Source organism: Taeniopygia guttata, chromosome Z (genome assembly GCF_048771995.1).
Source record: "Taeniopygia guttata chromosome Z, bTaeGut7.mat, whole genome shotgun sequence".
NCBI lineage: Eukaryota > Metazoa > Chordata > Aves > Passeriformes > Estrildidae > Taeniopygia > Taeniopygia guttata.
Window position 1 is genome coordinate 17,685,780 of NC_133063.1, and position 18,638 is coordinate 17,704,417.

An 18,638-nucleotide genomic window follows, 5' to 3' on the forward strand; every position below is an offset into this window, starting at 1 on the left:
TGATCAGAAATTTCTGTATCAGGAGTCTGGGATCAGAAGCAGTAATTATTCTGAGGAAGGAGGAAAATGGTGCAGCAGTAACTTCATGTAACTAAGTTTCTTAATTGGATACCATACCTGTTTATGCTACACTGAGAGCAACAAATCTAAGAAGCATAGTAAGGTTAATTGCTGCCAATTTCTAATTCAAATGAACAGTTTCATATAAAACAGACTGGGGGTGGGTCCATGAAAACCCACAGACCAGCAATCATTGACTGAGACACTAAAAAACACCATCCAAACCAATTACAATACCCATAAAAAATATTTTTTTTTTAAATGTACCAGAAAAAAAAAAAATTCCTTGCTTTACCTGTGTGGATCTTTTGAGATGGGAATAATGTGGGCACATTCTCTTTTACTGAAGACCTCTTCAATCCAAGATTTGGGGGGCTAAAAAGACATTTCAAATATAAATGCATTCCTGAACTTCAGAACGTGATGTCAAAAATTGCACTGTAATGACAATATGGCTGTATATAGATAACTCAGAACTATTCCCATCATGTAATGTGTAAGACTACATGCTGAAGCTACAGCTCTGAACAGTCCTAGCCCTTCAACTCCAAGCCGTACAAAATTCCCCAAGAAGAATTTAAATTTATTGCCACCATGAGAATTATTTAGATGTTCTGTCAAACACATGTACAGTAGAAAAAGTGTCAAGGATTAATCAAAATTGCTTTAAGTATTACATTCTTCTTCTGCCAGAAGACTAGCAAACTGCAACCTTACTAGAGCTGTGTCTAAAAAGGCAAGATTTTCATTTTACCTGAAACAGATTGTTGAGTCCTTCTTTTATTATTCTTCACAAAGTCAAGAACAGATGCATTCTGGTTATATTTTGCTGAACTACGTCTAGAGTGAAATGCAAAAGCAGGGGCCCAGGGTGAATGATAGGTGGGCTTTCTCTCCTGCCTCCTGGAGTGCTGTGTCAGTGATGCCTGTTACAGCTCAGCAAATGGAACAGCGACTATGGCATACAGATTTTTTTCAAAGAATCTCCCTGGAAATTTTTGAAGCTTTTTCTTCAGGTTTATCAGGATCAAATTCCCCAAAAGGAGCAGTAACTGCTGGATGCCAAACTTTGAAATCTCTCGGACTTAATTAAGTAATTATTCTTCATTTTTATAGGTAAAATTTTAACTTAGTATGTACAATTTACAGCAGAACGTTAACATTAATTTCTTAATCTAAGGCTTTGCTTAGATTTTTAGACTTATTATCATTAGGAAAAGGGGTTTGAAACTTCATGCTTTTTTACAGTCATCCATGACATCACAGCTGGGCAAATAAAAATGGAAAGAGGAGACTTCTGAACTGCAGACTTTTCTAGCTCGCAAGTGTAGCTCTTGATTCCTAGTTTTGTAAAAGATTTCTGTAGCATGTACATCTCCTTTCACAAAACTCTGATTAATATTCTGAATCTGTCATAATTTAATTATGTTTCAACAACAAATTAATTCCCTGTCACTACAATGAGGTACATATATCTCAGCCATCATTGACATGTATCCTTTTCACCACCAAATCCTAAAGAAGGCCAAAATACAACTACACACTCCTTCCAATTGGCAAATTTCTGCTCTGATACCAAAGACATGAAGCCAAGTTTATATTGCAGCTTTCCTCCTGATTTTCCTCTAAGCAAGTCCAGACCCCTTTGTTTGGGACTTTTGGCTTCTCTTTTCTCACCAGTCTGAGGATTAGGTTTGCTGCTTATTGCTGCTTATTATTTGGCTTATTCCCTGCTACAGAAGAGGCTTTGGAGATTTCTAGACTGATTTAGTCAATGGAGTGGCAAGAGTTTGGCTCGGAAATTTAAGGCACATGAGTAGTTTTTAGAAAATTGCTTTTAATCACTTTTCCAATATCTCTAATGTTTGAGATCCTTGCATAATATGGTATTAAAGGGACATTATCAGGTCAAAATGTTCAAAAATTAAGGTTTGTAGAAGTAAAGAAAGAGATCAGAGTGTAATATATAAGGAAACATGCGCACCACCCATTTCTTTAAAATTCTGTTGAGCATTGAGAGCAGACAGAACCTAAAAACATAGCCTAGCACAGAAATCCTTCAAAATGCAGGGGTGCTATCAGGAAGGAGAGTGACTGTGCCACCATCCCGCTGGGGTGGCTAGACAGGCGCACAGAGCTTGGCTCACCAGCCTCCAGGGACAGGGCGATGCAGCCCTGTGACGCCTTGCTGCGCTGCTCCCCTCACTGATTTCACCATCACCCATCCAGCAAAAACACATTAAAGCTTCAAGTTTTTGCTTCTGCTTTCTTCTGCCTCAGTCCACACATCTCTCCACCACCATCCCTGCAAAGGCTTGCTGAAGCCAAAGCCTGTAGATGCATTGTGACAAATAAACATTGCCAACCAGGGGGTTAATGTATGCTCTCCCTGCTCTGAAATTAGTTTTACCAAACCAAGAGTGGGAGGAAACATTCAGCTCCTTCAAGACCAGGCAATAAACACTGTTCACTGGTCAAGTACCAAACTCAGGAAAACTAGGTTACACTGTCAATATGAAACAACAATCTTTTAGCATCCTTGGCTGTACTTGAGCCCACTTTAGGGTGAAAGGCATAGACACACATATTTCCTAATGAAACGCCATGCTGTTCTGGACACTGTTCAATTCCCTGCAAAAGAAAATTAGAAGATACACATCTGTGTGGCAGAATAATTTCATTATTGAAACACAATCAATTTTTGGACAAAACAACAGCAATTGCTTTTAATGACACACTGTAGCTCCAGACAGGTGCAGATAATTAGAAATCACACAATGACTAGCCAGTTTATATAACAGGTTAGTTCATTTAGGCAAAGTACAGTTGTGCTGGAAACTAGGCAGAACAATCAAGTTGTAAGTAGCTTACTGAAACTGCAACAAATTTGTACTGATAACAGAGAAACACAGTACCTTAGCCAAAACAGTACTTCAAGAGGTGAAAAGTTCTGTCAAGTACCATACCTCAGCTCTGCATGCACTCTCTGTTTAATGAAACCAGCACAGAATGTTACTTCCAAAGAGCTGGGGTTTTCTAAAAGATCTTAACTACTAGTGCCTGTATTTCTATTTCTGCGTTGTTTAACAGTTTTGTCAAAATATTAGGGGGGAAAAAAAGTTATGCATCATATACAACCTTTTCTTACCCTCAAAATTATTCGATTAAAGCAAACACTCTTTAAAAAAGCAACAGATGGTTATGTATCTAATAGAATTGCCTCAGTACTCAAGCATACAGTAACTGTAAAGAACCTTACTGATGATGTCAATAATCAGAAACACATGAAAGATCCAAACTGACTTTTAGTGGCTGTGAAGGAAAGAGGTACTATTTTCAGGTGTGTGTGTGAAATGTCAGCATAGTATGGTCTGTGACAAACCTCTATTCAAATACATTTGAGGAGGGAAAGAACTTCCCCTTATTACAAGTAGTGCAAGAACCCACTGCAAACAGCGTCCTAGAATACCTTAAACCCTTTAAAAATTAATTTCACATGTAGTAAGTCATTTGCAGTAACATTAGATACCTGAAATGCAGCCACAGTTCCTGTAAGCTGGTACTCAAGACTATTTCACAAGAGCTCAGGGCTTAAGCATGCTGGTATACCTTGAACCCTTCCTTACCCCTGAAAACTCTATATGGCTTTATTACCAAGTGGTTAAACTACTGCCAGCATTAAAGAGATTTCCAGCTTAAAAGGCTGTCTCACACAAGCTTTTCAGAGCAGGAACTTTGTGGGTCAGCATCCACTCCATGCATGCTTATGGTACGAAGTAGTATAACGATTGCTAAACAAAGAATACCACTCGGGATCCACGTAGGGCAGAAAAACATTGCAAAACTCCAGGGTCACATGCAGTAAAATATGAACTCATGAGAGGTTTTCAATGGCCTCTCAGGTCTTCTAGAATTTCCTTGTGTTCAGGCTACCCTGTAATAGGACAACCACCTGGCTCTGTAACACAAACATGCTATGGCTCCTTTGATCTCCATCACTACAACGCATGGGTACATCTGTTACTAACTGGCAGCTTTTGCTTTTCCAGTCTTATCTACTTCTTTGCCCCAGTGTTCAAGATTCTGCACATCTGTGAAAATACACAACTATAAGCAATAGAATTCATCAAAAAAAAGTTTTCATCACTAAAATTTACTTAGATTTGAAAGATTTGTGCAAATAATTTCCTTTGAATGCTTCCACTGTTCACCTGTCCACCATGGACAATCATAAAACAACTATCAGCTAATCTCAAACTGCCTTTGCAGGCAGACTACAAATTCAGTAGCACTGAGAAGGTTTTATATTTTCCCCTTTTAAAGACAGCATATAATTTCAGGTCACAGCAGAATTTCTGTGATTATTTCCTAGTAACCAATTCAAACTCATCCACTGGAAACACATTCTTAGGTGCTCACAAATACAGTACACACACTAACAGAAGTCATTTGTGCTTGCAGGATAAATGCAGACCCAAGTCAGAGAAGGATAACAGAACTTCTTATAACTCATCAGTCATTCTGAAGAGAGATTTTAGGGGTTTTTTCATCATAACAAGAGTAGCATGTTAGCTTTTCAAAAATACATTAATCCAATCTTCACAGTGTGCTGTAGCATTTTCCTTCACAGTTAATCAACTGTACTTAAAAGCTAAGTAGGTATGCTTAAGTGACTTTCTGGATTAGGGTCTTGCATCAAAGGCTCATAAAACTGTTTCCACTATTTTGAACCCAAGCTTAGCTTGCCTTTATTGGGCTTTTCAGTGTGATGCTTCTGATCCAGAGTAGCTCCATCTTGACTCCTGGGACACACAGGGAACAATGAAGTGATGGAAATCTTAGCTTAATCTGGAATATTAGACCTTTAATTAGTTTATTGCTTTCCACTTTTTAAGTTTATTAACTGTTCAAGTAAGCCTTTCTGCTATCCTTTAACATGCAATGTTTTAGAAAAACACATCAAAGAGTGCTGTTCCAAGAGCACACCCCGCTCAGAAAGCAGGTGCTGGTGGAGGAACTCCTGGTTTGCAGATGGACAGGCTGAGCAGACCTGTCCCTCTGCACAGCCTATGGCACTGGGCTAGGTGGGGAAGGACACACAAAACCTCACCTTAATATTGCTGCCAGGAGCCCAGGATTCTTCAAAATAAGTATACACAAGAAATCTCAAACCACAATTTATATTCTTCAGTTTTATCCTTGAAACAGGTCTCAAAAACATTGCTAGAATTTTTATATTGGCAGGAGGTATCTGCAAAATGCTTAAAAACAGGTTTCCCCAGTTGGAAATGTAAAAAGTCTGTGTGACATGACACATAATTCAGCCTTCCACCCAAAGCAGGCCACTCCAAAACCCACTGTTCTAGAAGCTGTGATTGCTGACAATTTGGATCTGACCACTTCATAACTGTAGCCCATACACATAATAAAAAAAAATCTGTGCCTATGGCTGATGGCAGCCACCTTGCTAGAAGCTGACATTTGGTTTACTTTGGCACAGTATACTATATAATACTGTATATCATCTCTTATAAAACCAGTTCAATCAATAGCATAAGATATGAATTATTGAACAAGCTAGTCATACATAAAGATACAGAAATATATATTTAAAAGATTTTAATTGGTGAAAACCAATACGAATTTCAGAATAAATTATAGGAGATGCCTAAAACTTTCAGGAAATAAAAGCAGACACCAGTAATAGAGCAAGAAATGGCAAATTGATCCAAACTATATTTGAAAATTATTATAGATGATTAAATATAACTATGCCTTATTTTACTGTGTCTCTTTTGGAGACATAATTTTCACTTTTTTTTAATGGACACTCCTACCCATATTACCAATAATATTTTGGAAGTCAGTCCCAAAGAAAGTCGGGCATTTGGTGATTTTTTATTAATTAATACAAGATAATCAGAAAATGATAAATATTCAAAGCAAGTTACATATCTCAAATAAAATTATCTTGTTGCAAGTAATTTTAAAGTGAAAATCCAGGAAGCCAGAAGAAAATTATGTTTCTAATTTGTTATTCAGAGGGTCAATACAATGCTTCAAGCCGGATTCAGATTTCCACTTTGAAAGCCAGCCACAGAAAGGCAGTTCTTGTTACTTCTTACTTGTTAAGTACTTGATCTTATCAAAAGCTAATGAACTTGCTCTTTTTAAAATTGGGTCTCACCTACCTAGCACATAGGTCAACCATCCATTGCTGTGAAAAATACATTCCTTCATCAAAGGATTCAAAATCACAGAGCACAAAGGTCTACCTAGTTTAAACCAGAAGGAGGAAAAGAAAAAAATTCTGATAGTCAATATCAGAGCTTTCTTTTGCCTGTTTTCAGTTTTCCCAACACAGGGTATAATGTTGACTACAGAAGTGGCTCTCTAAAAGTCAGTTATATCTGTAGTATCTGATGTGAAAAGCAAATGCAGGTTGCAAAATTCAGCTGGAGGAAGAATGCAAGGCCCCAGGAAGTCACACTTTGTTAACAACGTGCTCCAAAGGAAGGTGGCAGGGTAGGCTGAAACTAGATGATCTTTAAGGTCGCTGCCAACCCAAATTATTCTGTGCTTCTATGATTCCATGATGCGAGCAATCCACATTGCTCACCTCTGGAGATATAAAACTGTTGACTGTCATTTCTATCAGAATTCTTCTTTTTGCTCCATTGCTTGTCTCATATAATAACAAATTTTCTTGGGCTTGACAGCTGCATACAGCAGCCCTTGCACACACTACAAGACAGGTCACAGAACTGAAATTACATTTTCCAAAGAAACAGGAAACACATCTTGAGTGATTTCTAAAGAGGTTTAAGATATGGTCAGTCCCACTTCTGCATTTCTCACCTAGGCCTGCCTTATCTCTCTCCTCAGCGCTGCCCTCCACACCACCTTCCAAAAAGCAAAGCTTTCCTTTTCCATGCCGGCTCACATTTAAGTAACATCATCAACCCATCAAACATTGCAGGCCCACAAACTAGTTGGAGGAAGAGTGGCCTGGGAGAAGCCACTGAGGACTGCTGGATCCCTTTGTGCCCCTTTGTTCCAGAGACCACATGGACACGGCCCTGAGCTCTCCACCAGGTCTTTCTGCACCTTCAGCCTCATTCATGTACAAGATATATTCCACCACACTAGGTTTATCCCCTTGTTTATTCACTGGGGGTTGCAACAGTGGCCAAAGTGACTCCCAAAGGCTTAGGTTTCCCCGGGCAGACAGAAAGGAGAAGCTGTGATTGCAGCCATCAGCACTGCCCTCCTGGCACAAAGCTGGGCTGTGGCTCCAGGCTCCCAGCAGGCAGGCCATGTTCCAAGGCATGCTCTCCTGTCTGCTCCACCATGATGGCAACCCTTCTCTCTCAAGTGACAGCTCCAAATGCCACCCAGCCTTCTGGCAGCACTCCGCTCACCAGGATGCCTGCATGTGTGTTGGGATAGTCTCATGAGCTGTGGTGGCACAAGTGATGAGAGAAGGGCCAGAGCAGGGGCAAGGAGGGTGCTGTAAGGAGAATGGACAGGACAAGCTCATTGTGAGGGCTGAGGTTGCACAGCAGTGCCACACAGCCTTTCTGAAACACTAACTGAGCAGCAGGCAGAGAGGTGGACATATTTCATAAGTTGTTAACTTGGGATGTACTAGTAGAAGCTCTGCTATGCCTCTTTGGGAGTTAAATTGCACCAATACAAGGTAATCAAATGCACTGGTTTATAGGATTGGTAGGACTAGGACTGATCAAACCTGGAATAATCCCACCCCTGCCAGGCTGGTAAAAAATTTATTTCCACAGCCTGACCTCAACAATGCAGCCCAAAGTGACACTAGAGTCACAACAGGCTGCCAACCTTTCAGAGATACAACCGAGTCCTAGTCACCCATGCGCAATCTCTAGCACTACAAGCTCACTGGGAAACCACTTCCATAGTGGAAACATTAATTTTCTTCATCACAGTGCTGACACCAAAGTGCAGCCATGTGCTTACCAAGTTCCAGATCACTATACCTGAAACCATTGAAGGCTGGCAGGCATGCCTCTGCAGACATTTCCATTATTGATAACACTGAAGAGAGTTGACCTTCACTCTCATCTCTAAGACATAATAATCATAAAAAAATAGAAGCAAAAATTTTATAATCAACCAAAGGTTTTCTGATTTGGAAACTGAAACAATATGTCACATTGCCAAAGGGTTTTAAAAAACTTTCTCTGACTAGCGTTTATCAAAGTACATCATGACAGCACCCAGCTTCTATCCTGGTAAAAAGAACACCAACGAAGTTCAGAAACAGTTTTTAGATGCCTCATTCTGTTCCTATATGAAGGACAGAGGGTACTGTACAACTTAGAACAGCATGTACCAGCAACTGCACTATGGCAGAGATGCAAAAGCGTGGCAAACCTACAGAAAGGATGAAGACAAGTGCTTTAATACTACCTGCCTTTTTTGAGACTTAAACAGCTATGGCCCCTGACCAGGGTCTATATCTTTCAGTTGGCAGGCGAAAGTATGACCACCTCAAAAACTAAGGGAAAGTGTTAGAGAGGAGAACATAAAGCAAAAGAACTGGTAGTTCAAGTCATACGAAGTTGATCACAAGGTTTTACCTAGAATGTATATTACACAGTGATAAGTTTATATATTACAAGAATCAAGGAAGTTTTACACAGCATTTGATAGAGCCTGTCTGAAAGGAGCAGAGAGGAAAGACCAAATCTTGCTAAACTGTGGCCACCTCAGGTTCTTATTGTGCTGTGTGCCATCCAGGGAGTCTCAAACATATTGCTGCAATTCTCAAAAAATTGGATTACCCTGCTTGAACCTAACACCTCCCTGGAGAGAGCAGAGAAACCTATAGATCAGCCTCCTGGAGGACACACATGCACACATCCACCTTGTCACTTAACATAGTGATAGTAGGTAAAAAATCAACTTAAGATAATCTGAACCACAAAAAGGAGGGATGAAGGAGCTATTTATGTAGGAAAATGGGTATGAAGAGTAATGCAATAGTTCACATAGATTTTTCCTCCTGGAATAGTTTAATTTAACTTCCAACCATACTGTCAGATATTGTAGATGGACTACAGCAGTCCACCATGATCTGTGCCATCTTATTTGTAACAGCAATCATGTTCATCATAGTCCTGACAGCAACATGGACTCATGCTGACAGCAACATGGACAGCAACATCCCCTCATACTGCTGCAGCTTTCCCGTGCTGTCCTGTACTGCAATCCCACTTTAAAGACAATGCTATGAATCCAGCACAATTCCAGCTTCACGGCCATTAAAACCTGTTTTCTATTATTCAGGACACCTCCCAGTGTGGTTATGCAGAGGCAAACAAGAAATCCTGGGGTGAATGGGGGAGCAACACTGGTCATTTCCAGGCCCATGAGGCTCTCCACAAAGCAGATCAACATGTACGCAAGGTTTCACTGGCCCCAGAGGGATCTGTGCTCTATGTGCCAGCATCAGTTTTGAAAACTGAAATGGATTTACTCATCACTTACTCACAACCCAGACTGGAGTACTGTCTGCACTGCATATTCATATGTATGCCTGAACAGACATGTTTTTTGAAACTATATTTTCCTTTATGAGCTGTAGACATTTCAAACTCAGCTACTTTCTGCTCTTTTCAAGCTACTACATGGCATTTTGCCATTCACTGGTGGGTCACAAAGGGGCAGAGGGGGAAAACAGTAACAAGTAACAAGTTTCTGCTCCCTGTTCCCATAATATAAAACCAAAAAAAGTCATGCTGAAGCTCAAAGAGAAATATCTTTTTCTGGTATAGTTATGGATAATTGTTATGTTTTCTTCCTGATTCTGGTTACTACTAGAGACAACATAGTTCAACATATTCACTACTAGGCGGCCCCTGTGCCCTGACCTCGTAACAGTCATGAAATCTTCATTTTTTCCTTATCAAGCCATAAAATAATTAAGGAAACTGGTTCAAACCGAATAACCTATTTGTTGCTTAATGTGGCTTTAATACTACCATATAAGCCTGATACTAGGTTAAATAAGGTTGTTATGGGATAAGATAAACTTAGCAAAAATCTGTAAACTGATTTCACAACTTTAGAGCATGCTTCAGAGAGAAAGAAAAGAAAACTATGATGATATTTCCTTAAATTCATTTTATGCTCATATCAGTATCCACTGATTCTTATAGGTAACACTACAGTTCCCCTGGCAGGTCCAAAAGACATGAATCTCTAAATGTTGGCTACTCCAGTGTTTTGGCAGCAGAATTGTGTGGTTTAAATTCAAGTGTTCACAACTCAAAAAACTAGCTCATTTTTTTTCTTAGTTTACAAGCAGATACTGTGTATTTTGAAAAGGGTGTTATAAAGAGACATATAAAGAATATTCCACTGTATACACGTTTCTTTTATCAGCAAGTATATCTGAAAAAGATTCAGAAGAAAATTTGCTACAGCAATGTTGCTACAGCATGATCTGTGTGAAATATCATCCAGGTTCGTAATGTTGTATATAGTAGCAGAGCTCTCTTTTTAAACCCCAAACATCTGAATCACAAACGTCCCGTCTTTAAATTTAAAGAAAAAACAAACAGAAAAAAAATAAACCCTTCCAAAACCACAAACAAAAACATTCAGTCAGCATCATAGTAGAAAGAAGCAATAATTTACTAAAGCTGGAAGCACTTTTCTCCAGCTAGACATGCTGCACCTAACCTTATGGCTATTTGGAATAGCACTACGGCAAAACTGCCTACTGCAATACAAGCAGATCTACGGCGTTTGCAGGAAACCACTCAAGTCCCTGTCTGCCGAAATACACGGAGCGCTAAACAGCCCCGGGCCCAGAGCACCAGATTCCTGGTAGAACCATCCCCAGAAGCCCAGAGGTTTCTCTTTGCCGTCAGCTAACACTGACCTCCCCCCAGAGCTGCCTGCACTTTCAGACAGAGCCTGATGCCAGTTGCGGTTGGCTCGGACGCCCCTCACGGCGCGGCGAGCGCAGGGCAGGATCGGTCACAGCCCCCCGCTGCTCGGCGGGACACGGTGGGACGCGGCGGGACACGGCGGGACACGGCGGGACACGGAGGGACACGGCGGGACACGGAGGGACACGGTGGGACACGGCGGGACACGGCGGGACACGGCGGGACACGGAGGGACACGGTGGGACACGGAGGGACACGGCGGGACACGGAGGGACACGGTGGGACGCGGCGGGACACGGAGGGACACGGTGGGACGCGGTGGGACGCGGTGGGACGCGGTGGGACGCGGTGGGACACGGCACGGCCCGTGCTGAGGAGCAGCGGGGTCACCGCCGGCCGCGCCGCCCTCACCTGCGGGTCGGCGCGGTCGCGGCGCGGGGCCCGCCAGCCGCGTCCCCGGCCGCGCCTCACGGAGCCCAGCGGCGACCGCAGCAGCTCCCGCCGCGCCGCCATGGGCCGGGCCCGCGATCCTCGGCCCGCGGCGGCAGCGCGGCCCGGGCGGGGCGCCGGCCTTTACCCCTTCTGGCTTCTACCTGCCCCCAGCCCTGGCAGGTGCGTGCTGCCGCCGCGGTTCCCTGTGCGGGCAGGGCGAGCACACTCTCCGTCCTGGCTGCCGTACGCCCGGGGAGACCCGACGGCCGGGCCGAGGAGATCGCCGCTCGCACATTTCCCCTACCGGGCCCAGTGGCGCCCTTCTTCCACCCTGCCAAATTCTTTCTCACATCGGGAGACCAGATCACAGGCACCCTGAACTCAGCATATGCTTTTTGACTCTGGTTTGCCTGCATCTTAGTCCCCCTCCTAATGCCCACTTTTCAAGGGGATGTAAAACTAAATTCATGGTATAAATTACCATAAAGTTAGAAGGTCCAAGAGGAAATTAGCAATTCTCTTCAATTATGAAATATGAAGACTTGAATCACAGGTAGACAAGCCATTATTGAAGGCAATAAGGTAAAAAGGGAACAGTAGCATTATTACACCTCATGACAATGAACACGATCAGTGAATAAGAAAACAATCTGTTACCATTGTATTAATTAAAATTTTCATGAAGTGATGAAATTTGGATATAAACCCAAATTTTTGAACACTTATGTTCTTGATCTTCTTAGTTATCTTCACATACTTTCTGTATCACTTTTTCCATACTGACAAAATTTAAAACACAAACCTCAACAGCCACTCAGCAGTTACCACTGTCCCCTGCAGGACTGAAGGCTTGAATGTTCTAAGGACCAAGGATATCAAAACAAAGTCCCTGCAATAATTATACCTGGTTGTACCTAGTGTAAACTAATAAAATAGGCATACAGCATTCTTTTTTATCCTGAATTAGTTTCCAGTCTTTGTTTTCTTCAACTTGTTTCTTAGACCTTACCTTTCAGTCAATACCCATTTTCTCTTTTCTCAAACTTACCCTCTTCCTATAATAAATCCCAGGCTCCAGTTCTTTGGTTTCTCAGCTCTGCTCTCTCATTCACTTCTTGACTACTGTTTCTTTTTATTTTGTCAGCTTCTGGCCACTGTATTGACTGTGAGATACAATGTCCATCTGATTCTGGATGTTACCTTTATTTCCTATCCTTTTGCACTTTGTAGATGTTTCTTCCATTTTCTAGTCTCAATTTATAATTTTCCTGATCAGCCAAGTCTTATCTTTCTCTGTTGTGTTTAGCTCTCCCTCATCCTCCTCCCTACAGGAGAGGCTTGCCTTCAGACTGTGCTGGTGCACTGCAGGTGTCTGAGCAGGGCCTCTGTGAGAACCAGGGAGAAGATAGCTCATACACAGAGCTGTCAGTAGCAGCCCAAAAAACAGAGCCTGCTTAGTCCTTGAGCATGCCTCAAGACCTTTTGAAATACTGGCTGTCAAACATGGAAGGAGTTTCATATAAACTATTATTTCAAAGACAGAGACAATAATAAAACTGCTTCCAGTCCCCTGCCAAGCATGGTTTTCTGCTTCTTGTATTTCTTCTATTTTGACTTTAGACTTTTATATTGCATTTCCCACATGGTAGGCCTTAACAAAGTATTACAGCTTCTAATAAAAGGATGGACTTCTAGACATTTTAGCAGGTGTTGAACATCATGTTAATTCTTTAGCTAGCTACACCTTCTTTTTAAAGTATTATGTTACTGTCAATTAAATTTTCTGAATCAAGACATCCTGAGTCAGCATAAAAGCTTTTGGCTCAATTTGCTAGTATCATCAATGTTTATAAATTAAGAAAATAAATATTTTAATAGGGTGTATCAGTAACTGTTACCGTGCCCACTCTACATATGAATCTGAGCTCCATAAGGAACTTGAAACAAGTATCCCAGCACATGCAGGTACATTGTACTTTCTGCATCACAGCTACATGTACATATTCCAGTGATTCCAAGCATTCTCTTAATTCCAAGTTTCTGCCATTTTTTTCTAAGTTGTGAAGAGTTTTTCAGGTATAAGAAATTCTCAATCTTCCCTGAATTAAGTCTTGTCATTTCTTACCTAGTACAAAGACCTAAAAATCTGTGAAAAGCCATATAAGCCAATTTATGCTGCAAATTCCTACACCAAATTCCTCAGCACTTCACTGATACGAAAACACATGTGGCATGTTTTATAACAGCCACTTTAGTAGTTCGAAGTCCATGTCACTCTCATGTACCCTCCTGTTTTCTCTAGAAACCAGAACTGCTGAGATGTTTCCTCCTTATAAATTTTATTTCTACAGACTTACCTTAAGACCAGTGCTATCTTGCTTGTCCATCTTTTAAGCTTCTTTTTTGTTAGTCCTTTATTTCCAGTGTCTAAGCTGTCACCTCAACAGCAGTGCAGACAGCTCAGTTCTTGGACGCTCATTAGGAACAGTGCATCACATCTCCTGCTTTTCATGTCCTAAGTAAGTTAAATGTATACTTGTCAAAGTATGACTGCATTAATTCATTCATCACCTTGCATAGTTTACAAAGTCCAAGTGTACCAAAAAGCAATCAGTCACAAAGGAGGATATTTTGCTTAATACAAACACTTACCAAAGAGGAATGGGTTTGTTTCTATTGTTTCCATGGGTGGGCTGCAAAGACATTAACATCCAGATACTCACTCTGTTCTCTAAGATCTGTTATACCTCATATCCAGCAAAGTACACTGAAATGTTTTTAGTGTTTTTTCCATCCGTCATGTTTAATCAGGCAGAATCTACTAGATGTTCATACAGAGTTTGGAATTAAAAAGCCCAAACTAATTTATATCTCATGCACTAATCTGTTTTGGAGGGAACTCCCAGTTTCATTGTTTCATCATGTCCAAGCACACTGAAGATACCGAGTTTCATAAGACTATATACACACCTTTACCTTTGCCTTAGCGCCCTAGCAGACCTTCAAGAACTGATGATGCAGCAAAGAGAGGAACAGGAATAAAACTGGCAGACTGCTTCTAGATTTCTCCCCATGCATATCATCATCAACAAATCAGCCTGCCTTCAGGCTTATTTATCTTTATCAAACAAAACTGAAGAAGTAGTATAAGTCAATCCAAGACCAAAGGCTGGCAGCAGATATACTGACCACACTCATCATATGATGACCCTTTCAGCCTTTGCTTTAGCATGCTGTGGAAAGGCATTGTGGCAGAATGTTGTTCACTATAGCACAAAATATAAATATTGTTTTACCATGCAGATTCTGAACTACAACAGAACAGAATTTTCTGCTTTGGTCTGTGCCTTACACACACATACAGTGTGTGAAGGCAACCTCCTGGAGTGAGCTTATATACAATGATTGTTCCAGATCTGAACATAGTAAATCTTCCCTCCTGTTGATTTTAGAAACTGATCTCTCAACAAAGGAGAACATTACTTCCCTCATCACAAATAGAGTATTTTTTTTATTATTAAATGATGATAGAACCTAAACAGGCATATAAATGTCAATAATTTACTTGTTCACATGATAAACATGCTTCACAGGAGACAAGGAAGAGCATTATAAATATTGAATTACACAGAGATAGGACGTTTTCTCTTTTATGCATGTCACCCATACAACAAGTAGTTATTAATGTCTGAGTATGACTCAAAATCCCCGAACATAGTTCTGACATTGTATTAATGGAGAATTATTTGAAGTCAATTGGACAGTCTGCAAAACTTACTCTGTGAGAAAAATTGGTTTTGTAAGAAAAATTGGTTTTGTAACTTTACAGTTTCTAGTTGCCACAGCCAGGAATGTAGTGGGGTAAGTTTTGTCAACATGATGGTCACAATCACAAATAACTAAACATAATTCTCCTAGAATGCATTCTGAAATACCCTTGGTATAGACCCAAGAAGAAAATGCGATAGAATGGTTTCATCCTATGGTTGCAATCACAACTAGTTTCTGTGCTTGCAGTGATGGTCCCATGGAAACCAGTATACTGCTTCCTACGGCAGTACATCACAATCCAGAATGGAGAAACAATATTTCACATGGTCTCTTAGTCTCTGTTACTAAATTTTCGTAACAGAAAATTTGTAGGAAAATTAGTGGAGGCATTCTAAGAGGCCTTGGTGTAAAAGTGTGCTTGGCAGTTTTAAGGTGTAGTAACCTCCACCTCATGCGGATAAATGCTTTATAGTTCTAGAGAAGCACAATGTACCTTCACAGGACAACAATTATAGATCCATAGAATAATTTAGATTAGAAAAGACGTTTAAGATCAAACAACCATTAACCTAGCATTGCAAAGTCCACCACTAAACAATGTCATTAAGTGCCACATCTACGCATCTTTTAAAAACCTCCAGGGATGGTGATTCTATCACTTCTCTGAGCAGCCTGTCTTAAAGCTTGGCAGCCCTTCCAGTGTATGCAATCTAAGCCTCCCTGGTACAACTTGAAGCTATTTCCTCTTGCCTTCTCTTGTTACTTGGGACAGAACTCCAACATCTGCTTCAGTACAACCTTCTTTCAGGTAATGAAGATAAACACAAAGAAGATGCAGGATCAAAGCATAACATTGTGGTTTTTATCTCCACATTCAATGACTCTTCAGATGGCATGTGTAGTCAAAGTATCACCTTCAAAATTTTCCAAGTTTCCGGGGAGCCTTTATTGACCAATAACACAATTCCTACTTCTAAAGAATAAGCAGTCTTGAAGTTTTTGCAGAATTGTCCTCAGGGAACATCGCATCTCCTCTGTTTGCTCTCTCATTCCTTGTATCCCTCAGAGTAAAGAATAAGCAGTCTTGAAGTTTTTGCAGAATTGTCCTCAGGGAACATCGCATCTCCTCTGTTTGCTCTCTCATTCCTTGTATCCCTCAGAGTGGTCAATAGATTTTTCAAAAGTATTACCTTTCAGAGTACTCCTAGAAGGTAAGGTTTCTGTCTGACTTAGCTTCCTGGACTGTGTCAAATGACAGACATATGGATTGTTCCATTGAACAATCATACATGTCATTACATCTCCTCCAGACATTACCCCACTCTCAAATCCTCATTATAAAACAATTTTCAAAATCTGTATTTTGCTTTCCGTGTTTTTTCATACTAGGCACAAGCTGGGGTTGGTACTGGGCTGATACTCTTCAACACCTTATTAGTGACATGGACACTGGGAGCAAGAGCCCCTCAGCACGTTTGTCAATGACACCAAGATAAGTTGTGCAGTCAAACACGCTGGAGGGAAGGGATGCCACCCAGAGGGACCTTGACAGGCTTGAGAAGCGAGCCAAGGCAAACCTCATAAAGTTCAACAAACCTAAGTGCAAGGTTCTAAACCTCACTCAGGGCAATCCCAGACACACCCAACGGTTGGGCAGAGAAGTAATTGAGAGCAGCCCTGAAGTAATTGAGACAAAGATTTGGGGGTGATAGTTGATGAAAAACTCAACATGGGCCAGCAGTGTGCACTTGCAGCCCAGAAGCCAAACACATTCCAGGCCACATCCAAAGGAGTGTGGCCAGTAGATTAAAGGAGGTGATTCTGCCCCTCTGCTCTGCTCTTGTGTGACCCACCTGGAGTCACCCACCCCGTGTACAGTTCTGGTGTCCCCAACATAAGAAGGACATGGAACTGTTAGAGCAAGTCCAGAAGAGAGCCATGAGGTTGGTAAGAGAACTGGAACATGTCCACTACAAAGACAGGCTGAGAAATTTGGGACTGTGCATCCTGGAGAAGAGACCACATAGCAACTTTCCAGCGTCTGAAATGGACCTGCAGGGAAGCTGGAGATGTCCCAGCCCTGGCAGTGCTCTAGGCCAAGTTGGATAAGGCGTTGAGCAACCTGGTCTAGTGGGAGGTGTCCCTTAGGGATTGGAACTAGATTATAAATCCACTCAAAATTATTTTCAGGCCTTTCAAAAACCTTAACTTTCTATGTTTTCATGGTATCTTTCTCATAGGGTGTGGAAGAAGTTATAACTGGGAAGACAGAAGTTTGTGTTAATATTCATATTCAAAGTTGTGCCAAAGCAAATGCTTTGAACTTTAGAGGAGACAAAAAAAATCTTTTTGCTTAAGACTGAAAAAAGAGCCTTATACACATGACTGATCTCTTTAATTCGAACTAACTGAGAATTATTTACCTAAAAATCAACTATTCACAAAAAAAAAATATATTTTAAATATTTAAAAATATTTAAAAAATTATCTGAAAATCTAATACCTGAAAATCAAGGGTTAAAGAGTGATGAATGTACAAGGAGCAGCACGCTTCACTTAGGAAGAAGGAAGTCTGTCCTTTAGTGATCTATTGCTGCAGGCAAGAGGAAAACCTGAATTTACTAAGATATCTGTGAAGTACACTGAGCACATGCAGTCTCAGCGTGGAACACAAGACTTAAAGCAATGCTGGATTATACAGTGCAAGAAGAGGGGTAGTTCCATGGTAAACAATATTGTCTTTTGTCTGTGCCAGTCGTCCAAAGGCCAAGGACTCATCCATGTTCATGTTACATGTGTGTTTAGTAACAGCTGAGTGCTCTGCAGGCAAGGAAGAAACTGACTGTTGGCTTTCACAGGCTACCCTAGCAATTGTGGGGTCTGGGAAAGGGTTCCCACCCCATCACGTACAGCCTGATGGCCAAGCCATCGCAGAAAAGGCAGGGAACCATTTGGATTCACCCGTACCTGGCCTGCAGGACACGGCTTTGAGCACCCCCTGATGAAGGCAGCAGGCAGTTATCAGGAGACGTTAGGTGTCAGCTAGGCAGAGCACTGTTATGACAACTATTGCTTTACATAGTGTTTTGAGCAGCTATCCCATACTAAATAATAGAAATATACCATAACATGAACAGTCAAACTCATTAACTTGGCTGTTTGTTGCTGCTGCTCTAATTTCACCTTTAGGTACCCAGATTTCTAAAAGGAAAGCAAAGTAAATTTAAGCTTACTTTTATTCAAGAGATTAAGTTCACTCTTTCCTTGCAGCAACCACCCATTTCTAAATCAACATTCTTCTCTTATAATCCAGTGTCTTAGTCCTATGTGACTTTTATACCAATGTGTTTGCTAATTGCTATAGCATGTTTTTAAATTGTAGTTTTTATTATCAAAGGAATCAGCATGGGCAATATTTTACGAAAGCATCTTAAGTACTTT

General features: G+C 41.0%; 1 protein-coding gene across 5 annotated transcripts in view; it reads right to left on the bottom strand.

The window, feature by feature from the left end:
• The window catches only part of TRPM6 (transient receptor potential cation channel subfamily M member 6), a 100,177-nt gene that overhangs the window by 77,713 nt on the left and 3,826 nt on the right, over window positions 1-18,638 (bottom strand). For all 5 annotated transcript variants that reach the window (XR_012053093.1, XR_012053094.1, XM_072922522.1 and 2 more), the window contains exons 2-3: window positions 13,784-13,941; window positions 356-435 (exon numbers count right to left, since the gene is read on the bottom strand). Coding sequence is in view for 3 of the 5 variants with exons in the window: in XM_072922522.1 (XP_072778623.1) it covers window positions 356-435; window positions 13,784-13,813 (110 nt within the window). In the remaining 2 variants the exon portion in view is untranslated. The remainder of the gene's footprint in view (window positions 1-355; window positions 436-13,783; window positions 13,942-18,638) is intronic.